The sequence below is a fragment of the Archocentrus centrarchus genome, chromosome 22 (assembly GCF_007364275.1).
Source record: "Archocentrus centrarchus isolate MPI-CPG fArcCen1 chromosome 22, fArcCen1, whole genome shotgun sequence".
Classification (NCBI taxonomy): Eukaryota; Metazoa; Chordata; class Actinopteri; order Cichliformes; family Cichlidae; genus Archocentrus; species Archocentrus centrarchus.
This window is the reverse complement of record NC_044367.1, coordinates 20,945,204-20,968,395: the sequence shown is the minus strand read 5'-3', so window position 1 is coordinate 20,968,395 and position 23,192 is coordinate 20,945,204. Positions and strand designations below refer to the sequence as shown.

The 23,192-nt window shown below is 39.7% G+C and overlaps 2 protein-coding genes across 3 annotated transcripts; both read left to right on the top strand.

Annotated features, from left to right (window-relative positions):
* The first annotated feature begins 1,283 nt into the window (after positions 1–1,283).
* Positions 1,284–7,595, top strand: LOC115772261 (ubiquitin-conjugating enzyme E2 D2-like). Of its 2 annotated transcripts, XM_030718351.1 has the most exons (8): positions 1,284–1,735; positions 2,789–2,852; positions 3,259–3,290; positions 3,479–3,556; positions 3,914–4,019; positions 4,332–4,425; positions 4,625–4,674; positions 6,494–7,595. In XM_030718351.1, the coding sequence occupies exons 1-7, from the start codon at positions 1,712–1,714 to the stop codon at positions 4,671–4,673; spliced, it is 447 nt and encodes a 148-aa protein (XP_030574211.1). In that variant the 5' UTR covers positions 1,284–1,711; the 3' UTR covers position 4,674; positions 6,494–7,595. The 2 variants fall into 2 exon arrangements, with proteins under 2 accessions (XP_030574211.1, XP_030574212.1); XM_030718352.1 differs by lacking the exon at positions 4,625–4,674 and having other exon boundaries at positions 1,286–1,735.
* A 942-nt stretch (positions 7,596–8,537) lies between these two features.
* On the top strand, positions 8,538–22,789 carry manba (mannosidase, beta A, lysosomal). The gene is made up of 17 exons (XM_030718973.1): positions 8,538–9,394; positions 10,340–10,434; positions 10,523–10,628; positions 10,723–10,896; positions 11,033–11,156; positions 11,725–11,894; positions 12,086–12,196; positions 14,480–14,631; positions 14,831–14,948; positions 16,556–16,642; positions 16,841–17,008; positions 18,608–18,826; positions 19,088–19,252; positions 19,551–19,695; positions 19,872–20,014; positions 20,350–20,607; positions 22,448–22,789. The coding sequence occupies exons 1-17, from the start codon at positions 9,194–9,196 to the stop codon at positions 22,670–22,672; spliced, it is 2,661 nt and encodes an 886-aa protein (XP_030574833.1). The 5' UTR covers positions 8,538–9,193; the 3' UTR covers positions 22,673–22,789.
* The last annotated feature ends 403 nt before the right edge of the window (positions 22,790–23,192 follow it).

Genomic DNA, 23,192 nt, shown 5'->3' with positions numbered 1-23,192 from the left:
TCCAGCTGAAAAATCTGGCTGCTTCATTCATTTCAATATTTGTTCCATTGTCCATAGGCTAAAAAAATCTTTGAACACACAGCACATAAAGATGTGTTATGCCTTAACCATAGGCTTGAGAAATTTGAACAGTCAGTAGGCTCTCTTATCAGAGTGTGGCCTCTCGTACGGCATTCAGAAGCAATCTGTGTCTTGTGCTATTCTTCCTGCTTCCTAATGTTTCTGTGGTTTATTTCTACCAACTTGTTCTTGGTCTTCCTCGTCTCCTTGTTCGAGGAATGCTAGATTCACTGACTGCCAGGGTCGACACAAATGGTTATCCTTGTGCAGGACATACAATCTGATTTCTAACTTTTTTGTGCCATCTAGAAATTCATCTGTATCAGGAGGTGTTCCCTGATTTAAATTACTCAGTAGCAACAAAAAGAGGAGCTGTAATGTGTGTCCCCAAGACGGACAGGAAGATGGAGTATACATGCATCAAGTGCAAGAAATACAAATGCAACACACAGCGAAACGGTCCATCTTTTATAGGGTACCCGCCTTCTTTCCTTCTAGGGGTCACCACAGTGGATCATCTGCCTCCATCTCATCCTATTTCTAGCATCCTCTTGTGTTACACCAACCCTCATCATCATCTCCACTACATTCATGAATCTTCTCTGCGGTCATCTTGTAAACATTTTCTTTCACTCATGCTGCTATCCTGTCACAAATCACACTGGTCTTCACTCAGCTTTCACCTCTCCACCTCTTTTATGCACTGTATGTTGCTTTGGATGGTTGATATTTAAACACATTTACCTTCACTACCTCTGCTCGTTGCAATTTCATCATTACAAATATTATATGATCTGCATTGCTGAGCAACAAATACATGAACAGCGCACAAGGATTAATGGCCTAAATTATGGCTTTTCCTTCTCTACGTGTTAAAATGTCTCCTTTGGAAAAGGCCATTCCCACAAATCAGTTACCACATAGGCCCCTTGAGGTCCAGGAGCCTCGAGTTGGTAATCCAGCCTCGTTATGATTTAGTTATTGGGATTAATATGAATACAGTCCGACTTATATTAACACGATGAAACTTTCGGTACAAGATAAGTCAGAAGTTGCGAACCCGCGTGTGGCTTTTATCATTACAGGAGAAAAATTATAAAGAAAAAAGAGTCCAAGTTTAATTGCGTCAAACAGTAACTAAAGGCTGGCATGTTGTGGCTGGTCTGTCACGCATATTGTTTTTCTTCAGCAGCAGCAGCAGCAGGAACCAATGTGCCATCACAAACGCCCCGTCACTCAGCAGCCGACTGCACCGCCTTCACAACCCAAAGCTTCAAATACATGCAGACTGACGCTAGTTGGCCAGCGGCATCGACCGAAACCAACAGTAGAGAAGAGCCTCGTCGACCGGGTTACGCCACCTGGCACTCACACTTATCCAGCATTAATTGGGGGTTACATTTAATCCAGTACAAGACGGTGAATTCACGGGGAAAGAGAGCGTTATCGAGGGACCGTGTAACATTTGACGTTTTAACACCGCGCATACGTAGTTTTGGCTTGCTAGCCGGCTAACTGTGCTAGCCAGGGAAGAAAAAAGCCGTCGAGTTGACCTAGCGTCAGTTATTTCACCGAGAGCGAAGCATCTCCGCGTTTTTGTTTGTTTGGATTCGCAACACCGTCAAATTAAAGAGCAGAACACCAAGAGAGGATGGCTCTGAAAAGGATCCACAAGGTAAGATAACGTCGTGAAGGTTGGCTAGCTGTATAAGCTAGCTGCGCTAGCCTCCCACAATGCAGCGAGCCGCTGTTATCGAAACAAGGCGGCGAAACATTTTCGAGGATATCAACCTTCCGGCTCGTTTTAATAAAAATTTAGTATGTTTTGAGCTGAGTGAACTGATGGTGATGTTTTTTACTGCTTGCACCGGTTAGCACAGGCGGACACGGCTTAACGCTAGGCCAGCTGGCTAACGTTAGCAGTTTCACTTGTGGAAATTGTTTGACGACGGAAGGAGGCCGCATGAATTTCCCAACACTTCATACCTTTACACGAAGGCACATATGTTGCCTAGTTGTAATACGAAACTTTTAACCTGGCATTTTCTTTGTTGTTTAGTAGCTTATAAGTCGTTTATACGTGAATTAAAGCGGCAATAATCATTGTTGGAGGATCTATGACTCATATCAGTCCATGAATTTGTTAGTCAGAGCTGCGTTCATGATACATTTCCTTGGTATGTAGTCGTATTTGTTCTTAGTCTGTACTCGTTATTGAGAGAAACTGGCAGCAACAGGATAGCGTAACACTTAGGAAGTGCAGACACCTGGTTTCATTGCTTCACTCTGCTCTCTGCTAGAATTTTCTTCCAAGGAAATCACACACTACCACTTCTCTGTAAGTTTACGGAAGGCCAGAGTGGGGATGTGGCCTTCACCTCACTCTAAAATAGTGTATATCCCAAAAATAACACAACACGTGTCATGGTATACACAGTATATACTTGGTTAGTGTCGTCTTCTCAATAACTGGCATGGAGTTGAATTTTGAGCATAGTGCCCGGGTGATGACAACACCCAAAGGAAGGATGGCATGAAATATATTAAGTACACACCTGTCAGGTAGCACTACCCCCCCAACACCCTCCTTCCTCAGTTTCTATTTCAGCATGTATATCAATACTGTTAAATGGCATTCAGACCTCCAGACAGATTTTAAATCATGGCGTCTCATTGTTTTGCCTCTTGAGGTTACTGTGGTTTAACTGGTTATTATTTTTCCTTATAGGAGCTTAACGACCTGGCTCGTGACCCTCCAGCACAGTGCTCAGCCGGCCCAGTGGGGGATGATAGTAAGTGTCCCATTAAAATGCCCCAAAACAACAAAAAATCTGTGACCTAAGGTGTTATCTAATGTAGTGTTGTTTGAGATGTGTGGTCCAAAAAGAGGGGGAAAATCTTCATATGTGCTCAAATATAGCATTTGTTTTAAAGTCAGCTAATTTTTGCAACTGTAAATGTTTTATTTACTTATTCTTAAATATAATACTACTTGGAGGTTGATTGAAATGGTAAAACACTTGCGGTTGTGTTTTTGAAAATTCATAGCAGGCATATTTAAATGGATTTTAAAATGGGGAAATGGTGTTACTGGGAAGCTATGAGCAAGGCGTCTATGTTTAGAAGCCTTAGTTCCTGTCAGATCACATACCTGTGACCTTCTTGTGTTTTGTAACTTTTACTTTCTGTTCTCTGCAGTGTTTCACTGGCAAGCCACAATCATGGGACCTGTAAGTAGATATTTTATGACACAATAGTTGCCCTTGTCAGCTTTATAGCTGTTATGGTGCTGAAATTTGGTGTTTAAGTTGTGTTCCTGGGTGCTTAAAAATGTGTTTGGAATAAAGGTTGAAATTTGACTTGATAATGAGAAGCTGTGTGTCTTCTGAAATATGTAAATGTCCCCTCCCCCCACCAGAGTGACAGTCCATATCAGGGAGGTGTTTTCTTCTTGACGATTCATTTCCCAACAGACTACCCCTTCAAACCCCCCAAGGTAAGTTGGTGTATGTGTGGTTGATCTGGCCAAACCTTAAGAAAGCTTCCTGCTTTGATAATTTAAAGATAAATCTGTTATGCTGTAGATGGATCTTAATATTAAAAAGCACCCAATTTACAGTATAAAGAGGATGATGTCTTTGAAAACACATTTATAGTAACTAAAAGGAGCCTAGTGGTCTTGCACCATGAACACTGGTCAGTAGCCTGCATAATGCAATACTTGTCATTCCAGAATTTGATAGCCATGAGTGTCGCACGTCACTAGTTTGTGTCAAAGCATTTGAGTTGCGTAACACCAACATGTTGTGACTCTGTCTTGTACGGCTTTTCACTGTTTATTTTTCTGTCTCAGGTTGCATTTACGACAAGAATTTACCACCCAAATATTAACAGTAATGGCAGTATCTGTCTGGATATTCTCAGATCACAGTGGTCTCCTGCTCTTACTATTTCTAAAGGTATGAGGACATCTATTCATGAACAGCCAACTTCTATAATTTACTTAATTATATATGCACACTTTTAACTGGGTATTTCTTTGCCTATTTGGATCAATAAGAACTGTAAAAGAGACAAAATTTCATGTCTGCTATTTGGGTTTGTGCGTTTTAATTGAATACCATGTCTCTACCTCCAAAGCTAATAACTTGTGTAAAGAAATTGTGTGGGGGTGTTTTTTTTTTTTTTTTTTTTTTTTTTTATATATAAATAAAAAAAAATGTTTAAAAAAAAAAGTTAAAGAATGACTTAGTATACATGTTTTCTTGCAGTTCTTCTCTCCATTTGCTCACTCCTATGTGACCCGAATCCCGATGACCCGCTAGTGCCAGAGATCGCACGAATCTACAAAACAGATAGTCAGAAGTAAGTATAAATTTTATGTGTGGAAAAACTGACCCCTAAATAAGTAACCTGACTAGTTCTGTCTCCCAAAAGGAACAGCAAAGTTTTATGGCACGATTTGCAATAAATGTTGCAGTTTTAAAGCTGCTGATTTGTATTGATGTAAATTCACCTTTAGTATCTCTGGGGTGTATTATGTAACCTAGTTTTATTCTGTCAGGTACAATAAACTAGCACAGGAGTGGACAACTAAGTATGCCATGCTTTAGGGTAAGGCCAAGAGCCATCGCTGCATCTTGGCTACTGCTAAGTGATCAGATTTGTTGTGATGCTCTGCTCTCAGTAGTATAACTATAGGCTTGGATCTGTGTTATAAAGTGACTACAGTGAGATGTTGTACTAATCTTTGTCTCCACATGCAGATTAACTTATTGACCCTACTTGGCTCTCAGGGTGTGGGTTTGGCTTTTTATGTGCACCTTGATTCCCTGTAGGAGGAGTCTCCTGCTGAAAATTAACAAACGTTCTGCCTGTGGATATAATGAGAATTGAGAATTGTTTATCACTAACACAGAGAAAACCAAGATTTAATAGAAAACCCAATTTACAGTTCCATAAAATTATGGTCAGATAATGAAGCTAGAAATCTCTTGTAAGGTATCTCAGTTGATTCTTTATGATTTGCAGCATCAACTTGCAGAGACTTGATGTGGACAAATGAGTCAGTTAATGAGTTGCCTGTATTTCTCAGTAGTTGTTGCATTTTAAAACGTATGTCACACCACTGTTAAAAAAAAAAAAAAAAAAAAAAATGTTCATGGCGATATATTTAAGGACGCAGCACCTGGCTGTCACAACGAACTGCATTCATGAGCTACAGTGTCTAAACCTGAAGCCATTATGAAAAATAATGCATGATATGATGGTTAGGTTTGTTGGATAAAAGCATTGTTAATGTGCCAGTACTCAAACATACAAGCTCTGGATGGTGTAGAGAGAATCAGGTTGTCTAAGTTGCACTTTTGTCGTGTAGCACACAACAGGAAATGGTCTGCTTCAGATGTGTTCTTGCTACAGAGACTCCATTTGATTTAGATGGCAGTGCTTTCTGGGTTGAACATGCAGGAGGCAGGACATGACACCCACTCGATTCTCACATGTGCACAATTGGACATCACACAGGCTTTGACACAGTTGACAATATAGTGTCTGGTCTGACAGTGGGATTTTTTTTTTTTTTAATTATTCTCGCACTTCAGGTAATGCCGAAGTTCAGGGCTGCAGTGCGGTGTGAGAAAACAGCTTACGCAACAGCCTGCATTGGAAGTTATATCACCACAACAGTGTAACACATGATTATCAAATGCTTTACTGTGATCATTTTCAAATGAATGACAATTTTTATTATTAAAATGAACACACCAGTTGCTGCATAGATCAGTCTAAATGTGGTTTAAAGATCAATTAGGAGGATACACTATTTGTGGGGTTAAGTTAAGAAGCTTAATACATGGAAACAGATAAATGTTTTGGGGCATATGAATAGATATTTTAAATACTGGAACAAGAAATAAAACTCCCTAAAACAGGCAAAATAATGCAAAGTCAGCTCAATCTGACTAAATACTGTTGTGTATTAGAAGGCTGAAACTTACCAAGGACTGAAATGCTGCATTTGTACTAGGATTTATTTAATCTCAGTGGTGGTCTGATGGCTTGTCCTACACTGACATCACTCAGCCAAGTTCAAAAACAGTGTCTTTGCATGTAAACACAGCCGCTAACTCCAGCATGAAAAGGTTTGTTAAGCCAAAAGAGTCTTGTTGATGTGTTAAGATTGCCTTAATTGTGAAAGGAATGTTTTTATTGCCTCAGATTAGGACATTTAGACAACATCTCTTGTGCAAATGTAGACACATTCAGTTATGGCGCTGACTTGGCATGGGCTAAAAGCAATGTGCTCAGGTGCATGCTCGTCAAGAAATCCTGCTGATATTTGGAGTTGTGCACAAATATTTCACAATCTGACTTGAAGATGGTAATTGTGTGTTCATTTGGTAAATTTATTATTTATTTTCTTTCTCCACAGATACACCAAAATGGCAAAAGAATGGACACAAAAATACGCAATGTGATGGCATCGTTTGGAAACCTGGTGGAAAATGTGGTTGCTGGTTCAAACTTAAAATTCTGGGATTCTGTTTTACTTTTTCACTTTATTATTATTCTTTTTTTGTTTGTTTTTTTTTTTTTGTGTTAATCAGAGCATTTTACCCCTCCTTTTCCCACCTGCGCGCTCATAAGAAGATAGTGTTTTCTCTCTAGGACATGTGCCAGTTTCTGTCAAGTTTCGGCTCCTGTTTTATACAGGGTTAAAAAAAAGTATGTAAATCACGAAAATATCGTGGTCTATACACCCGGCTTGAGCATGCACCAGTAAGAGTTTTCAACCCAAAATTGGTGGTGATAGTAATTTACTCTGCACACACTTAGTAGAATCTGATGCAGCTGTTCTCCTGATGGTGAGTGGCATCACCCATATGATCTAGTTGTAGACTGGCTGGATCCTCTGGGGTTGCTACTTGGCCATAGGCTGGGCTTTCGTGAGCACTTGAGGCAAAGCCTGTATGTCATTGTGAATTTTAAAATTTGCATTATTTTGCTACATTTAGGGGGGGGGGGGGTGTCTGAGAAGGAAGAAACTGGTCAGTGGATTCTGTCTCTGCCTCCTGGACTGTTGTAATGTCAGTTTGTTATGATGAATGGTAAAGGAATTTATTACCCAATAAAGAAGTGTATCTTATTCCACTATCAGTGTGTACAGAGAATCACAGCAGTATATATCAATGTTAAGGAAACAAATATAAGAACTTCAATGTTGTATTTTATGCATGTTAATAAAGGTAGGCTATTATATCTGATATGTTCCTGCAAATTAAGTGAATTGTTGGTTGAACAGTTGGAAAAAAAAAAAAATTGGTTCCCCTAAAAGGCCTTTTTTTTTTTTTTTTTTTTTTTTTTTTTTTTTCCTTAATTTAGAAGCCAGTAGTTAAACTCTTTAGTTTTACACCCACTCAAACACTGTCTTCTTGTAGCCCTAAAAATATTGAGGCAAAGCTGATGGTTGATAATCAACTTATGGCTCTGTTTCTTTTTAGTTTCCCTTCAATAAAGTTGCTTAAACCATAAAACAATCAGCGTGATGGGTTTTTCTTTATTTGAATTTAAGTTAAAATCCCTTGAGCACAGCTACACACTGCAATCCAATACTGATGTTTGACTTTTCTTCTATCCTCACAAACACTTGGAGGTGTCAGCTAGGGTTGTTTTTTGTTTTTATTTTAAAGTAAAGCAATCACTGTTTTAAGTACAGTACTATGCAAAAGTTTTTGAACTACCCCTTATTTTTATTTCTGGGGAAATTGGTGCAATGACTGCAGTGGTTCCCAAAGTGTGGGCCATGGCCCACTAGAGGGCTGCAGTAATAACAAAAATTCAGTTTGAAATTACTGAAGTATGCACACATGCATAATTTTTTATATAAATATCTAAACCTGGTAATAGGTTAGTTTGACAATGCTCATTTATTTTGTGTGTAAACTAAATTTTAAAGGAAATGCATCACTTTCTTGTATTTTGATGAGTGAAGACAGGCTTCTAGCCAAGTGGGGCTGCAGCACGCTTGACTTTTTCAGTAAGTCAGAGATTCCCAAACATAAGAAAATACAGCATATAAGGTAAAGGCAGCCTAGCTACATCTCTCAGGTCCTGTGTCCGATCTTTGCTGTATTTTTCCCTGTTTCTTGAGAACATGACTTTCAGATAATGTTCAAATGCTTGAGATGGCTTTTTAGGCCTCCACTTGTCAAGTTTCTTGAAATGTTTTAACGACAGTGCACACCATACCGAGATATGTTTTCACCTAATTGCTTTTTATTTGGTATAGAAATACTATTTAATGCCTGTCAAACTGTTATCTTTGGTAAAAATATATTTTTGTGACAGGCTACTAGTAACAAAGTGCCTAAAAATACAATTTGAAATTGGTTCTTTGCTAAGTTGTCAGTTACGTCTAGACACAATGCATTCCTTGAGTTAGGTGTCTTTTTTTTTATGTTTGAATGATTCATCAGTCAGTCAATCTCTAAAGAAAATCTTTCAGAAAACCTGGAGAACTTTTGTTCAAAAGCACTTTTAAAAATTACAAGAAAGCCTGGCTCCTTGGAAGCAAAATATAAAGAAATGAGGAGTGGCTCAAGACTTTTGCATAGTACTGTATATTCTTCTGATTTAATTATTGAAGAGTCTTTACCTTACTATATAAATCTCCTTGAGACGACTGTTGTGATTTGGCACTATAAATAAAATCGAATTGAATTGAATTACAGAAATTTATTTTAAGAGGACTGCCACACAAAGGAGTTCACTCACTTCCATCCATTGTTATTTTACTGTGCAGTTTTCAAGCAATATAATGGTAAAAGTCTCTCACCATGTCACAACCAGTGCTAAATTTTGCACAGATGGACTACCTTATTTAATCTCTTTAAAACTGACGGAAAAAAAAATTCCATGTCTACATTTATTATTACAAAGGTGTACCGGGGTTTTGTTCAAAGGTCAATTACCAAAGCTGTACCTCTTCGCGCCATAACTTCCGTCCTACAAGCAGCTGACTGCCACGAGTGGGTCACGTGAAAAACAAGGAAGCGCAGTATCGGTAAACAACGCTAAAACAAAAAGTGCACACGTTCACAGAGGATTTGGTGTATTTGCAATACCTACAACAATGCCACTGTGTGTGCGCCTTTCTAGCTGGGCTTTTTTGTGTTTGTTTTCCGGAGTTTTCGCGGTATTTTTTCATCAGCAGCATCTCAGCATGAGTCTGAACGGCAAATGGAGGCTGTCAAACTCCAACGCTACACTATCACTGCCTGCACAAGTGCCAGGCTGTGTCCACTCAGCTCTGCAGCAACAGGGATACATCCCGGTAAGATGAGCCACAGCATGGTTTTAATGTGTAATTTTTAATCTTTCATTTATATGCAGGTAAGTTTTTTTTTTAACTTAGATTTTTATATTATATTGTATGGACAATGCTGTTTAGAGATTGCAGGCATTTTCAGTTGTCTAGATTCTCAGTTGTATGCAAAGAAAATTAGCAGTCTGAAAATTATTAGGTAGGCTTGCATGAGAGGAAAAGGTGAAGGACATTTACAGGTGGCACTAAAGATGAATCCCAGTCCCAAGAAACTTGGAAAACGAGGACCTTTTTTAGCATGCCAGTGATAACAAACGCACAAAAAAGTCAAAACAATGACCTGACCAAGTATGTCTTCTGTATGGAGTATTTGCTGTAAGGAGCAGCTCATTTGTGACAGGTAACAAATGGTTGTGAGCAATATTTATCCAGGCTTTCTGAAGGTCAGAGTTTTTTGGGCATTGGCTGCTTTTTCACTCATTTTCAGGCTGGCCCTTGTGCCATTTTTAGAGGAATGCTTTTGTTCATTTATGAAGCCACTTAACACTGACCTATGAACCATTCAAGCACAAAACTGGCACCGAACTCAAGAGATGAACCAGTGTTGTGTCTACACATAACAGACAACCTGGCAAGAACCAATTTCAACCACAGTCTGATACAAACACATAATTTGTTACAATTGAGTTTGTTGACTCTACAAAACATACCAAGATAACACAGTACAGTGAATAGTATTATTCCAGCAACGATGTGATGCCCAAACTCAAACCTGGGCTGTGCTACTTGTGTACCAACAAGGCTCCTTTTCTTTGCTTGGAAATGTCAGTGCATGGCTGCATGTGCTGGTAAAAGCTCGAACACATTTGTCAGCCAAAAACTAAGAGTGGACTAGCATTCTGAAATGATCATTCCTATCAGATAAAACTTTGTACTCGCTTCTCTCTCTTTCAGGACCCATATTTCAGGTTCAACGATGTCTCTTATCGATGGATTGCATTTGACAACTGGACATACACAACCACATTTACTGTATCTCCTGAGCTGAGGTGGCTATAACAATATAGACTTTATGTGCTCTCTAACTAATCTTTGTGCTCTCTGTCTAACTAATTTGTGTAATCTCTGCATTGATAGGATTAAACAGAAGGTGCTTCTTATGTTTGACGGCGTGGACACTGTTGGGTCAATTTCACTCAATGGGATTGCTGTTGGAAAGACAGACAACATGTTTTGTCGATATGTATGTTAAATTAAAAAAAAAGCACACAGTATATGCCCCACATGTTCTTGCATATGCGTGCATCATCTGTGTGCTGCGCTTCTTTGGCGTGTAGGACTTTTCAGTGAGAGATTTGCTGAAAGACGGCGATAATGTCCTTCAAGTTGTTCTGCTGTCTCCGGTTCTTTACGCGTCTGAGCGGAGAAAAGCTCATTCGTCGTACAGAATTCCTCCTGAATGTCCTCCTGATGTCCAGAAAGGGGAATGTCACGTCAATTTCATCAGAAAGGTATGTTCCACCATGCTGTACCTCCCTTCTAGAAAATAAATCTGCTTAAAATGAATAAAAACAGAGACCTTTAAAAAACAAAACATTTGTAAAATGCACTGTTGATGTGTACCTAACTGTACCTGTGTTGGTGCAGGAGCAGAGCTCTTTCAGTTGGGACTGGGGACCTTCGTTCCCTACGATGGGACTATGGAAAGGAGTTCAACTCGAGGCTTTTGATGTTCTGCAGCTCATCCAGGTTTCCTCTGTTCCTTTCTACAGTACGTCCCATCGGATCTTCACCGTCCTTTTCTTGGGGCAAAAAAATGTTTGATTCAGCAGTGGGGGGGCTTTCAGACATAAGCAGAATTTTGCCAAAACTTAGTATCTCTTCTCTGGTAGAGAGTGGTGCATTATTTATCTGTTGCATAAGAGCAGTTGTGTAAGATGCAGCTGCTCAACACATAAAGGAATTTTTATTTGTTTATTTATTTACTGGTTCGAGCTCCACTGAATTTAGATTTTTGCAGTTCAGTGTTGTGCTGTAGCTCCCTCGGGAAGGGTCTTGGGCTTTTAGGAAATATTTGTCAGATGGTTCTGAGAATGTTTAAGATGGTTTCAAGAATTAACTCCTCAGAATTTCCTAAACCTTTAAACTACTTCCTGCATGCAGATGAAAACAAACACAAGACATTCTTAAAATGGTTTTCTGACTGTGTCATCTGTGCTGTTTTCTATCAGGAGTTGATTTCAGATAAAAAATTGCAAATTCTTCCTCCCACTTCCTCTCCTCAAGTATTCCTTGTGTATTTTACTTTGTGTCTTTTTGTGGATAATCTATCTGTCCAGATTATAGCTGCTCTCAGTGGAGGGTGCAGGTTGAGCTTCATATTGATGCAGTTCAGACAGCACACGGCCAAATCACACTCTCCATACCTGAACTGGACTCGGAGCAAACCTTCCAGATGCAGTTTCTCCCTGGAAAGACCAAGAGCAACTTCACCTTATTCATCAACACGGTGCTTGAAATGACCCAGTCCCACTGTTTTGTGTGTGTGTGTGTGAGAGAAAGTTTAGAGATTTTTAGATTTCCAGTAGGTCAGAAAGGAATCAGCAGTGCTTAATGATAATGTGATATCAGTTACAACAATTCTTTTCATCCCCTATCCACACTTATGCTTTTTTTTTTTCCTCTTCTTTTTTTATTCAGGCGAGTCAGCTGAAGCTGTGGTGGCCAAACGGATATGGTGAACAACCATTTTATCGTCTCACTGTCAGAGGATTTCAGGATGGATTTTTAATCTTTAACACACAATCTAAGGTGAGCGTTTGCTGCCTATCAGCACTTACAGTTTTATTCCTGTTTTGTTCATTCACAGTGCAACTTATTGTAGTCTCCCAGTCTGAAAAGTGAAGCTAGTGTGAATGCCTTAAATCTGTAATCTTTCTAAAGGCCAGCAGGGGAGTTGAGAAAATGACCCTATTTCTCACATGATTTATGACTTTATTAAAAATGTTCTTGAATAATTTATGGTTCCAGTTACCAGTTTTAAGTCCTGTCTATCTCTAGTGTCCTATGTCTACTGTATGAGTGAGCACAAATCAACAGCTGATGGCATGATGGCTACATCTTTTATATACAGTTTATGGTTCAATATAAGATTTAGGTCATTACAAAGTTAAATCACATGGCAGGACTGCTGTTTAATTACAGTTGTAGTTAGACATTTATATACACTCATCATGGGCATGTAATGGTAATTTGGGGGTTTTATTTCTTTCAGCTGTTCTTTTTTCAGGATTGTACAGCATACATCTTTAATGACTTTAAAAAAAAACTAGAATTGGGTGCACAAGCTTAAATTTATTTTGGATTTTCTCTAATCTACACAGGGTCAAGAGTATGCATACAGGCTCAAATATATATACACTCCCCCACTAATATTTGGTTAAATGTCCCTTCGTAAGTTGCACCTCGATCAGAAGCTTTAATCATAATTCTGGCTGGATATTTGACCACTACACTTTGCAGAATTGATAGAGTATCATTTAAACAGGGTTGAGGTCGGGGCATTGGGAAAGCCATTACAGAAGCTTGGTATTATTCTGTTTTATCCATTCCAAAACCAGCTTTGATGTGTGTTTGGGATCATTGTCCTGCTGGAACACCCATCTAGATCCAAGTTTCAACATCTAGCTGCTGATTATAGGTGAAGTTGAAGAATCTGGATGTAGTCCTCCTCCTCCATGATTCCATCCACTTTGTGCAGTGTACCAGCACCACTGGTAGCAAAACAGGCCCAGAACATAATGCTACCACCACCATGCATGACAGTTACAGGTGTGAAAGCCTCATCTTTACTCCTCCAAACGTACCACTTATTGTGGCAAAATAGCTCAACCTTTGTCTCATCTGACCATCAAACTTTTCTCCAAAAGGCTCGTCCATGTGGGCAGCTGCAAATTTCAGTTGAGCTTGAAGGTGTTGATTTTAGAGCAGGGGCTTCTTTCTTGGTTGACACCCTCTCAGTCCACGGTGATGTAAAACTCGCTTCACTGTGGACAGTGACGCTGGTGTTCCAGCAGTTTCCAGTTCATGGCCGGCTCATGCCCGGATCATCAACTTACAGAACCCTGGTCACAAATGTTTCGTGGGCCCATAATATAGCTTTTTTTTCTCTTTTAATCACTAATCAGACATATCATAAAGGAATGTGTACATACAGTATTTGCACACAGAATAGGTTGACCAGTACAGCTTCACTAAAAGCTCAAAATTACTCTATATTAAATGGAAAATGAAGCAGCCAGAGCTTTTTTGTTTTCACAAGTTTTCACTTGTGCACACACACCTCCATCTTGTCTCCACCTTCTCTTATTCCCTGTGTTTGTCTCGCCATCCCCCTGATGATCTCCTCCTCCTTTTCCTCTTTTAAGTGCCTCTTGCCAGTACCACAGTCCCTCTCCCGGATGGGTGCTGAAATAATAATGAAGTAAAGTTCAGCGAGCTTTTCTCAAGAAAAGCACTTTATCACATGTGTCCACTTAGTAAAGGGAAAAAATATATTTTACTTTGTCAAAAAATAAAATACTTTTAGCCTGTGTGGATTAAAGAAAATCCAAAACAAATTCAAACTTGTGCCCCCAATTTTTGGGTTTTAGTCATTAAAGGTGAATGTTACACAATCATTCCACCCTGGAAAAATGAAAAGTTCAAAGAAATCATTAAAAGGCCAAAATTAACCATGACATTCCTGCCAGTGATGAGTCGATGTAAGCTTCTGACCACAGCTGTATATATTGCGCACAGCCCAGCTTCCACCCCATTTATAAGGATCATGTAATAGTCCTGATTCAGTTTCAACTTTGTAATAAGTTCTGATAAACTGACGTATGTTTCTGCATTTAGGAAATTAAACCAATGAGTCAATTTGTTGTGTGTTTATGTATGTTTATATTTCCATGCTAATTGCCCCACACTGGATGGTACATTTGAAGTTGAATTCATGGAAGTCAGTACTTTTTTTTGCCATACATGTTTTCCCTGCCCTTTAAAGTAGTTTTTTTAGTAAATTCAAAGTTCTCATAAAAGCCTGTGCTGTAGGTGTATTTTCGAACGGTGGAACTCATCCAGGAGCCAATTGTTGGATCGCCGGGCTTGAGCTTTTATTTCCGTATCAATGGGAAACCAGTTTTCCTCAAAGGCTCCAACTGGATCCCAGCCCACTCCTTCCAGGACCAAGTCACCTCTGATGTGGAAGTTGAGGTTGTGAAGCTACATTTTGCCTGATTTTTTTTTTTTTTCCCCCCCTTCTTTTTTTGAGCTCAGTCAAGTGATCGCTACATATTTCAACCTCTATTCCTCTCTTGCCTGTTGCGTGTTAGTACAAGTCAGGCCTTTATAGTATATTTTTATCCCATTAATGCTGGATCTGTCTGCTTGTCTGTCTTACAGCTTAAAGAACTTGTTGCAATCAGCGGTAGATGCTAACATGAATGCTCTCAGAGTTTGGGGAGGAGGAGTGTATGAACAGGATCTCTTTTATGACATCTGTGATGAGCTGGGGATCATGGTAACTGAAGCTGCCCTCTAATGTTTTAAAGCAAAACTTTTAAATCATAGTCTTTCTATAAGACATGACATGTACTATATGTTTGTAGTGATAGCTACCTCAGTTACATTTTGGCATTACTTATAAAACCGGAGACTGACAGTTATAATAATTCCGCATTTATTGGAGTCTTGATATATTATACAGTATGTTTTTATGAGTCTTTGAAGATATTCCTATGGTACACAAACACTATCAGGACATAATGAAAATAATCTGGTCCTTAGCAGGACTTAGAATAGGTTAATATAGCCTCAAATGAACAACACCTCATGGCATATTAAACAGTGTCACTGAATAAAAATTAAGCAAAATGCAGAAACAGTATGTGGAAAACTAAGTACACCCTTGCTGCTTCCACAGGAATTAAGTGGGTAAATAGCAGCCAGGTGCATCAAATGCATTTTATTAACTGATCATCAGCAACTGTGAGTTCCTCTATAAAGGCAGAACTTTTGGCAGTTTGTTGGTCTGGAGTATTCAGGTGTGTTAGCACAATGCCACAGAGCAAAGCCATCATCAATGAGCTTCGAGAAGCAACTGTTGTTGTCCATCAATCTGGGAATGGGTTTTAAGGCCATTTCCAAAAACTTTAAAGTTCATCGTTCTGCAGTGCACGCAGCATATCAGCACAAACACCTCATACCAACTGTCAAGCATGGTGGTGGAGGGGTGATGATTTGGGCTTGCAGCCACAGGACCTGGACACCTTCCAGTTATTGAGTCAACTATGAACTCTCTATGAACTCTGTATACCAAAGTATTCTAGAGTCAAATGTGAGGTCATCTGTCCAGCACCTAAAGCTTGGCCACAAATGGGTCATGCAACAGGACAGTGATCCCAACATAGCAGCAAATCTACAACAGAATCAAGGTGTTAGTCCAGACCTCAACCCAAAGGAAATGCTGTGGTGGGACCTTAATAGAGCTGCCCACAAACATCAATGAACTAAACCAATGTTGTAAAGAAGAGTGGGATGAAATTATTTCACAATGTGAGAGACTGATACAATCATGCAGAAAATACTTCCAAGTTATTGCTGCTAAAAGTGGTTCTACAAGCTACTAAATCGTGGGGTACACTTCTGCGTTTTGGCTTCATTTCTGTTAAATGACACGGTGTACATTGTTCATCTCAGATTACATTTATCTCATTTTAAGACCTGATAAGGACCATATATTGTGTTTACCTGAAATGTAAAACCTTCAAACTGACAAATAGTGTAAATACTTTTTAAAATTTTTTTTTTTACCATGACTGTATATAAATAACTCAATGAAGTTCTTCACTAAAAGTTTTAATTTTCATAACATCAATAAAAGTTGCCTCTTCACAGTAAATATAAAGCTAATAAAATGTTTTGTAATCAATAGAAATTAAGATAAATATGTATCAAGCATACAGTGTGTTTACTATTTCTTTGTGTAATATGGAGTCCAGCTGTATGCCAATCTTTGTATTTTTGCACATCCTGTTTGTTTTTTCTGATGTATGTAACAGTTTGTGCTATTTTTAGATGATTTTTGGTTGTGTAACACCACTGAGCATATTGTAAACATGTCTTTAGGTTTGGCAGGACTTCATGTTTGCTTGTGCAACGTATCCCACTGAGGCCGACTTTATACAGACAGTAAGAGAAGAGGTCGTTCAGCAGGTGAGTTTATATAGAGATGTCACTTCTGTTTCCTGAGGGTGAAAAATACTGTATAAACAAACCAAACACATATTCATTTTTTTTTTTTTAACCTAGTTTCTGTCCACAGGCTGTGACGAAGATTTAAAATGCTAAAGAAGTTTCACCTGATTTTCCTTTTTAATTAAGTACATGATCAGTCTTATATGTATTGCTCAGGTTCAGCGCCTGAAGTCCCACCCCTCTATAATAATTTGGAGTGGGAATAATGAAAACGAAGCTGCTCTGGCAACAGATTGGTTCAACATCCCAGCTTCCCAAAGGCTGACGTACATCAAAGACTATGTGATGCTTTATGTGAACAACATAAAGAAGATTGTGCTAGAGGTGAGTCAACTTGTGACACATTTAACGTAATTATTGTAAATTAGTGATTGATTAGTGAAAGTCTCATCTGTATTGTAATGTTTATTTGTCACATTTATATGGTTCAGATCATCAAACAAATTTTAATATTAGACAAAGATAAAATAAGTAAATACAAAATGCAGTTTTTAAATGATTTTATTTAATAAGGGGGGAAAAAAGCTACCCAAACCTACCTGGCCCTAAGTGAAAAAGTAATTGTAACCCCACCACCACCACAGTTGTTAAATCATGAAAGAACAAATGTGATTAACCACATTTTTTGGAAAGCTGAATTCATTTTCACTAGCCACAGGCCTGATTACTGGCAGACCTGCTGAATCAAGAACCTGTCTGATTAAAGTGAAATGGGCTAAAAGATCTCAAAAAGTAACACATCGTGCCACAGTCTGAAGAAACTCTAGAACAGCTGGGAAACAAAGTCCCTGACATCACTTTGGAGTGGCCGGCCTACCAAAATTACTCTCATGAGCTCATCGACTCATCTAGGAGGTCACAGAAGAATCTAGAACAACATCTAAAGAACTGCAGACCTCATTTGCCTCAGTTAAGGTCAGTGTTCATGGTTCAACAATAATTCAATTCAATTTTATTTATATAGCACCAAATCACGACAAACAGTCACCTCAAGGCGCTTTATATTGTAAAGTAAAGACCCTACAATAATTACACAGAAAACCCAACAATCAAAAAACTCCCTTTAAACGGGAAGAAACCTCCAGCAGAACCAGGCTCAGAGAGGGGCAGCCACTGAGATTTTTGGAAAATATTTTGTGAACTGACGAGACAAAAGCGGAACTTTTTGGAAGGTTTGAGTCCCGTTACATCTGGTGTAAAACTAACAGAGTATTTCATAAAAAGAACATCAAACCAACAGTCAAACATGGTGCTGGTAGTGTGATGGTCTGGGGCTGCTTTAGAATGACTTGCTGTAATTGATGAAAACGTGAATTCTGAAGGAGAATGTCCAGCTATCATTTTGTGCCCTGCAGCTCAAGTTCCCTTGGGTTATGCAGCACAACAATGATCCAAAACACACCAGCAAGTCCACGTCTGAATGGCTTTTTTTTTTTATAGTGGCCTTTTTTTGGAGTGGCCTAGTCAAAGTCTGGACTTTCTGAAACTTTGGCATGACCTCAAAAATGGCCGCTCATGCTCAATGAACCCTCCAGTGTGACTGAATTAAAACTGCATTTTGGGGCGCCTGGGTGGCTTAGTGGTGAATCCGGCGACCACATACACATGCCGCGTTGCGGTGCGGGCGGCGCGGGTTCGCGTCCCGGCCCATTGCCAGTTTGCTCGCGTGTCTTCCCCTGTATCTTTCCTCCATTTCCGCTGTGGCCAAAAGTGCAAAAAAAAACCCAAAACAAAACTGCATTTTGTATTTACCCAGGTTATCTTTGTCTAATATTAAACTTTGTTTGATCTCAAACATTTAAGTGTGGGTAATGCAAAAAAGTAAGAAAGCACAAAGGGAGTTAATACTTTTTCACAGCACTGTATTTTCCAGTATTACTCCTCCTGCAAATCAGTAGAAACAAGAAGTCCTGTCTCCTTCAGGAGGACCAGAGTCGCCCATTTCTTGTCTCCAGTCCAACAAACGGGGCTGAATCGGAGCAGGAGGGATGGGTGGCAGAGAATCCCTATGACCCTCACTACGGAGACGTTCATTTCTACAGCTACATCCTCGACTGCTGGGACTGGAGGACTTTCCCTCGGACACGTTTTGCCTCTGAATATGGTTTCCAGTCCTGGCCTTCCTTCTCCACTTTGCAGCCAGTAACTTTCTTTCCATTTTACTTGGAGATTTGCATTCAAAAACTGCAGTGTCCTCTGAAGTAGTTAAAAGAGAAATTAAGACGCATAACATTTCTGTTTTCTAAGCCAGTTTACAGGGAACATGGTATGAGTAATACTAATAATTGTTCATTAAGCAGCAACAGAATAAAAGAAGCATATGTTGCAGTAATATAATAACGCAGAAATATCAAAATGAAAGGAAGCAAACATGGATAAAAATGATCAATTTTAATGCTTTAGGTTTCCGTTAAAGAAGACTGGAGCTACGACAGTAATTTCACTTCCCATCGTCAACACCATGAAGACGGAAACCAGCAGATGATCCAGCAGGCTGCTCTGCACTTCCACCTGCCAAACGCCACAGATCCCTTGAAGAGATTTACTGATACTCTGTATATCACTCAGGTGAGGGGGCAGCCCACCCTGTCCTTGTGTCTGATATTTTTAAAGTAGCATAAGCCACGTTTGTGTGCAGGTTCAGATGGTGTTTATTTAGACTAACAGAGAGGAAAGAAAGAGTGGTGTTTCAATCAGATTTCTCTGCTGCCTTCATGGAGACAGGATGTCAGAGTGCCATCAATAATAAGACATTTACTGTATCAAGAGGGGAACTTTCAATGTGGGGCAAGATTCTTTATCTTTGGGCTTCACCTTGATTATGTCTCATACTACTTAGATTTTGCTGATTTTATTTAATGTCCAGGTCATGCAGGCCCAGTGTGTGAAGACTCAGACGGAGTTTTATCGGAGGAGTCGGAGTGAAATTATAGAGGGCAAAGGTCACACCATGGGTGCACTGTACTGGCAGCTCAATGATATTTGGCAGGCGCCTTCCTGGTCGTCGATTGGTGAGCGAGCTCTTTTTTTTAAGGCTTTCTGAGACAACTTGTGTAGTCTTTAACTGCTTCCAAACTTTTAGTTTTTAGCTTTGATAGAATGTTATACCAGAAATCCTTGAATCATTTTAAACTTAGAGGTAAGTGTTCTAAAATACTTATATAGTCTTTGTTATCTGTGTGTACAGAGTTTGGTGGGAAGTGGAAAATGCTGCATTATTTTGCACGGAGCTTCTTTGCCGCCGTCCTTCCTGTTGCTTTTGAGGAAGACGACACATTGTTCATCTATGCCATTTCAGACCTGAGCCGTGACCTGAAGCTGAGGGCTGTGGTATGCTTTAGATGGGAGCCACAGCAATTTATTATAATATTATTAAGCATAAATAACTGTTTCATTTATCAGTCCTACTTCCTCACTGTGAATCTCCCATTTTTACTGCCTATTTTCAGTTTTCAGCGGAGAATGTCTTTAAAATATAAACAAATACTATTTTAGCTGCTATTATGTGATAGATGCTTCATGCTAAAATGAGGCTAGAGACATGTTGGCATATTTTCTGAAGCCTGAATACTTGTAGCGGTGTGCAGATGATTTGAACTGTAAATTTAAACCAGCATTGTTACTGTTGTGATATTTTTTTTCTTTCCTGTTCTTTTGTCCATCAGGTGAATGTGTTCTCCTGGACTGACCTGAATCCAGTCTGCACGCTAAGCTCAGACATGCTGCTCGTGCCCGAAGGCAGCGCTGTGGCCATCTTCAAACAGCCTGTCGCCACCCTGCTGGCAGGATGTGGAAACTGCACGCGTCTCACCTGCCTTCTCACCTTCCACCTGGAGGACAACAGCAGCCAGCAGGGTCCCACTAACCACCACTTCTTGTGCTCGCCCAAAGATGCTCAGGGACTCCACAGACCCAACATTACAGTAAGGATTGATTTTTACACAAAGATCAGCTTTATTGGCATAACATCATCAGTAAATAGTCTTTGGAAGACTTAAATCTGAATATTTAAAATAAAAATGTGAACACTCTCAAAACAGGGATATAAAAAAGAAAATCATTAAATGGTTGTTTAGCAAAATATTTAACTTACTTTAATTATTTCAAAATGTAAAAGATTAACCAGAAAGATTTGTTACATTATTACATTGTTTTATCCTGTATGATTTTTCTCATACATGATGGGTGAAGTGTGCAGTAGGAGTGACTGATGAGTTTAAGGTGGGGGTGGGATTACATCAGGGATCGGCTCTGAGCCCCTTCTTGTTTGCGATGATGATGGACAGGCTGAAAGATGAGGTCAGGCAGGAGTCTCCGTGAGCTATGATGTTTACAGATGACAATCTCTAGAGAGAGTAGGGAGAAGGTGGAGGAGGAGCCTGGAGAGGTGGAGGTATGCTCTGGAGAGAAGAGGAATGAAGGTCAGTAGAAGCAAGACAGAATACATGTGTGAGTAAGAGGGAGACAGGTGGAAAGGTGAACATGTGAGAAGTAGAGAGTGAAGGTGGATGAGTTTAAATACCTGGGGTCAACCATCCAAAGCAATGGACAGTGTGCAAGAGAAGTGAAGAAGAGAGTGAAGTGGGTGGAGGTGATTTGTGAGAAGAAGTTTAGCAGCAGGAGTGAAGGGGAAGGTTTACAAGATGATAGACCTGCTATGATATATGGTTTGGAGATGGTGGCTCTGTTAAGGTTTTCATTGGAAATGATCAGGATGGACAGGGTTAGAAAACAGTACATGAGGGACAGCTCAGGTTGAGTGTTTTGGAGACAAAGTTAGAGAGACAAGGCTGAGATGGTTTGGACGTGTGCAGCGGAGGGATAATGGCTATGTTGGACAAAGGATGTTGAAGATGCAGCTGCCAGGCAGGAGTGGAAGAAGACCATTACAGAGAAGATGCATGGATGGAATGATGGATGTAATGCAGAGGGCTGCTGTGACACAAGAAGGATACTAGGGGATAGGGTGAGATGGAGGAAGCTGATCTACTGTGGTGACCCCTAAAGCCAAAAGAAGAATTCTTAGTTCAAAATAATCTTTATCTTCTAAATAAAGATTTTGACTATTTTGGTGTAGCTGTTCATTTGAAACGAGAGATTTTGACTCCTCTTTAAACCAGCCTTTGTCTGACTGGCTGCCCTTCGCAAACAGAAGGTTTGAACAGCAGGTGGGTGGGGCTTCTGTGCTCACAGCCAGAGCTGTATCCTTGAGATGATGATACTAAGAATATCTATTTCCACTGGCTTCATACACACTGGATAGAGCAGTCTGAAACCAGAGTTTTTTTTTTACCTCACAGGGATACATTGACTGCATACACTGACCTCATTATTTGAAGGTCCTCTCCTCAGACATGTCCAGACAGCTTCCAGTGCATCTGCTATTTTTAGATTGTTCTCTGCACGTCTGGCCTTTATTCATGAGGTTGTGCACCCTGAATTTCTCCTGTCAATGCAGAGTTCTTCTGAGGTGTCTGAGCATATTATAACATTCAGAAGAGAGTCTGAACTCTGATGATGTCTCAGAGTGCATCTCGCTGAATTTGCCTCCCTGCGACGTCATCCACTTCCCAAAAAAAAAAAGAGAGGGGACAGAATGGGATTTCCACAGAGATTTAAAAATAATAGCACTGATGAAAACATCAAATAATCTTGAACCAGATCTCAGCCAAATTTGTTAATTTTCTTATTCACATAACGGCTATGTGATCAACTTTAGGAGGGTGGCATAGCATCGAACGATTGATTTGTCCTTCCCTACAGGCAAAGGTGCAGGAGAATAAGATCGGCTTCACAGTGACCCTCCACTCAGACTCCGTGGCTCCGTTTGTCTGGCTTGATGTGGGAAACATCCCCGGACGTTTCAGCTCCAACGGCTTCCTGATGGTTTCCAGAAACAGGACAGTTGGCTTTAACGCATGGCGTCCCACCAGTGTTGCAGAGCTTACTGCATCTCTTACAGTCACATCTTTAAGGGATATTTACTGACCTGAGACCAGCCACCTTTCATGCTGAGTTTAACTAAACTGCAAAGAGTAAAACAAAAGCAGAGGGAACAGATGCAGGAACTGTTCACAGGACATTCAGATCTCTACTAAAAACACAGAATAGATTTTTTTTTTTTTTTTTTTGCTTTGTGTTTTGATATTGTGTTAAAAAAAAAAAAAGTTTAAACATGCAGGTACAAAATACATTTCACTGCACATTGTACCATGTATAACTGTGCATGTGACAAATAAAACTTCTTAAACTGTATGTAAAAGCAATTTATTTTTGTGGAAAGTGTATTTTCTGCACAAGAAGCATCATGGAGACTAAGCAGACCAGAGACAAGTCCAATGCTGCTGCTCAGAGGTGTCACCCTCTGCTGGCTTTAAACAGGCAAGGCAAAGCCTGCAGTGGAAAATTACTGTAGACAAACTAAAGCCTTTTTCAGTAGTATTTATTTGCAATCCGTGATGAACCCTGATGTTAATCTCTCTCCACACAATCCAATAGAGCACCTCTG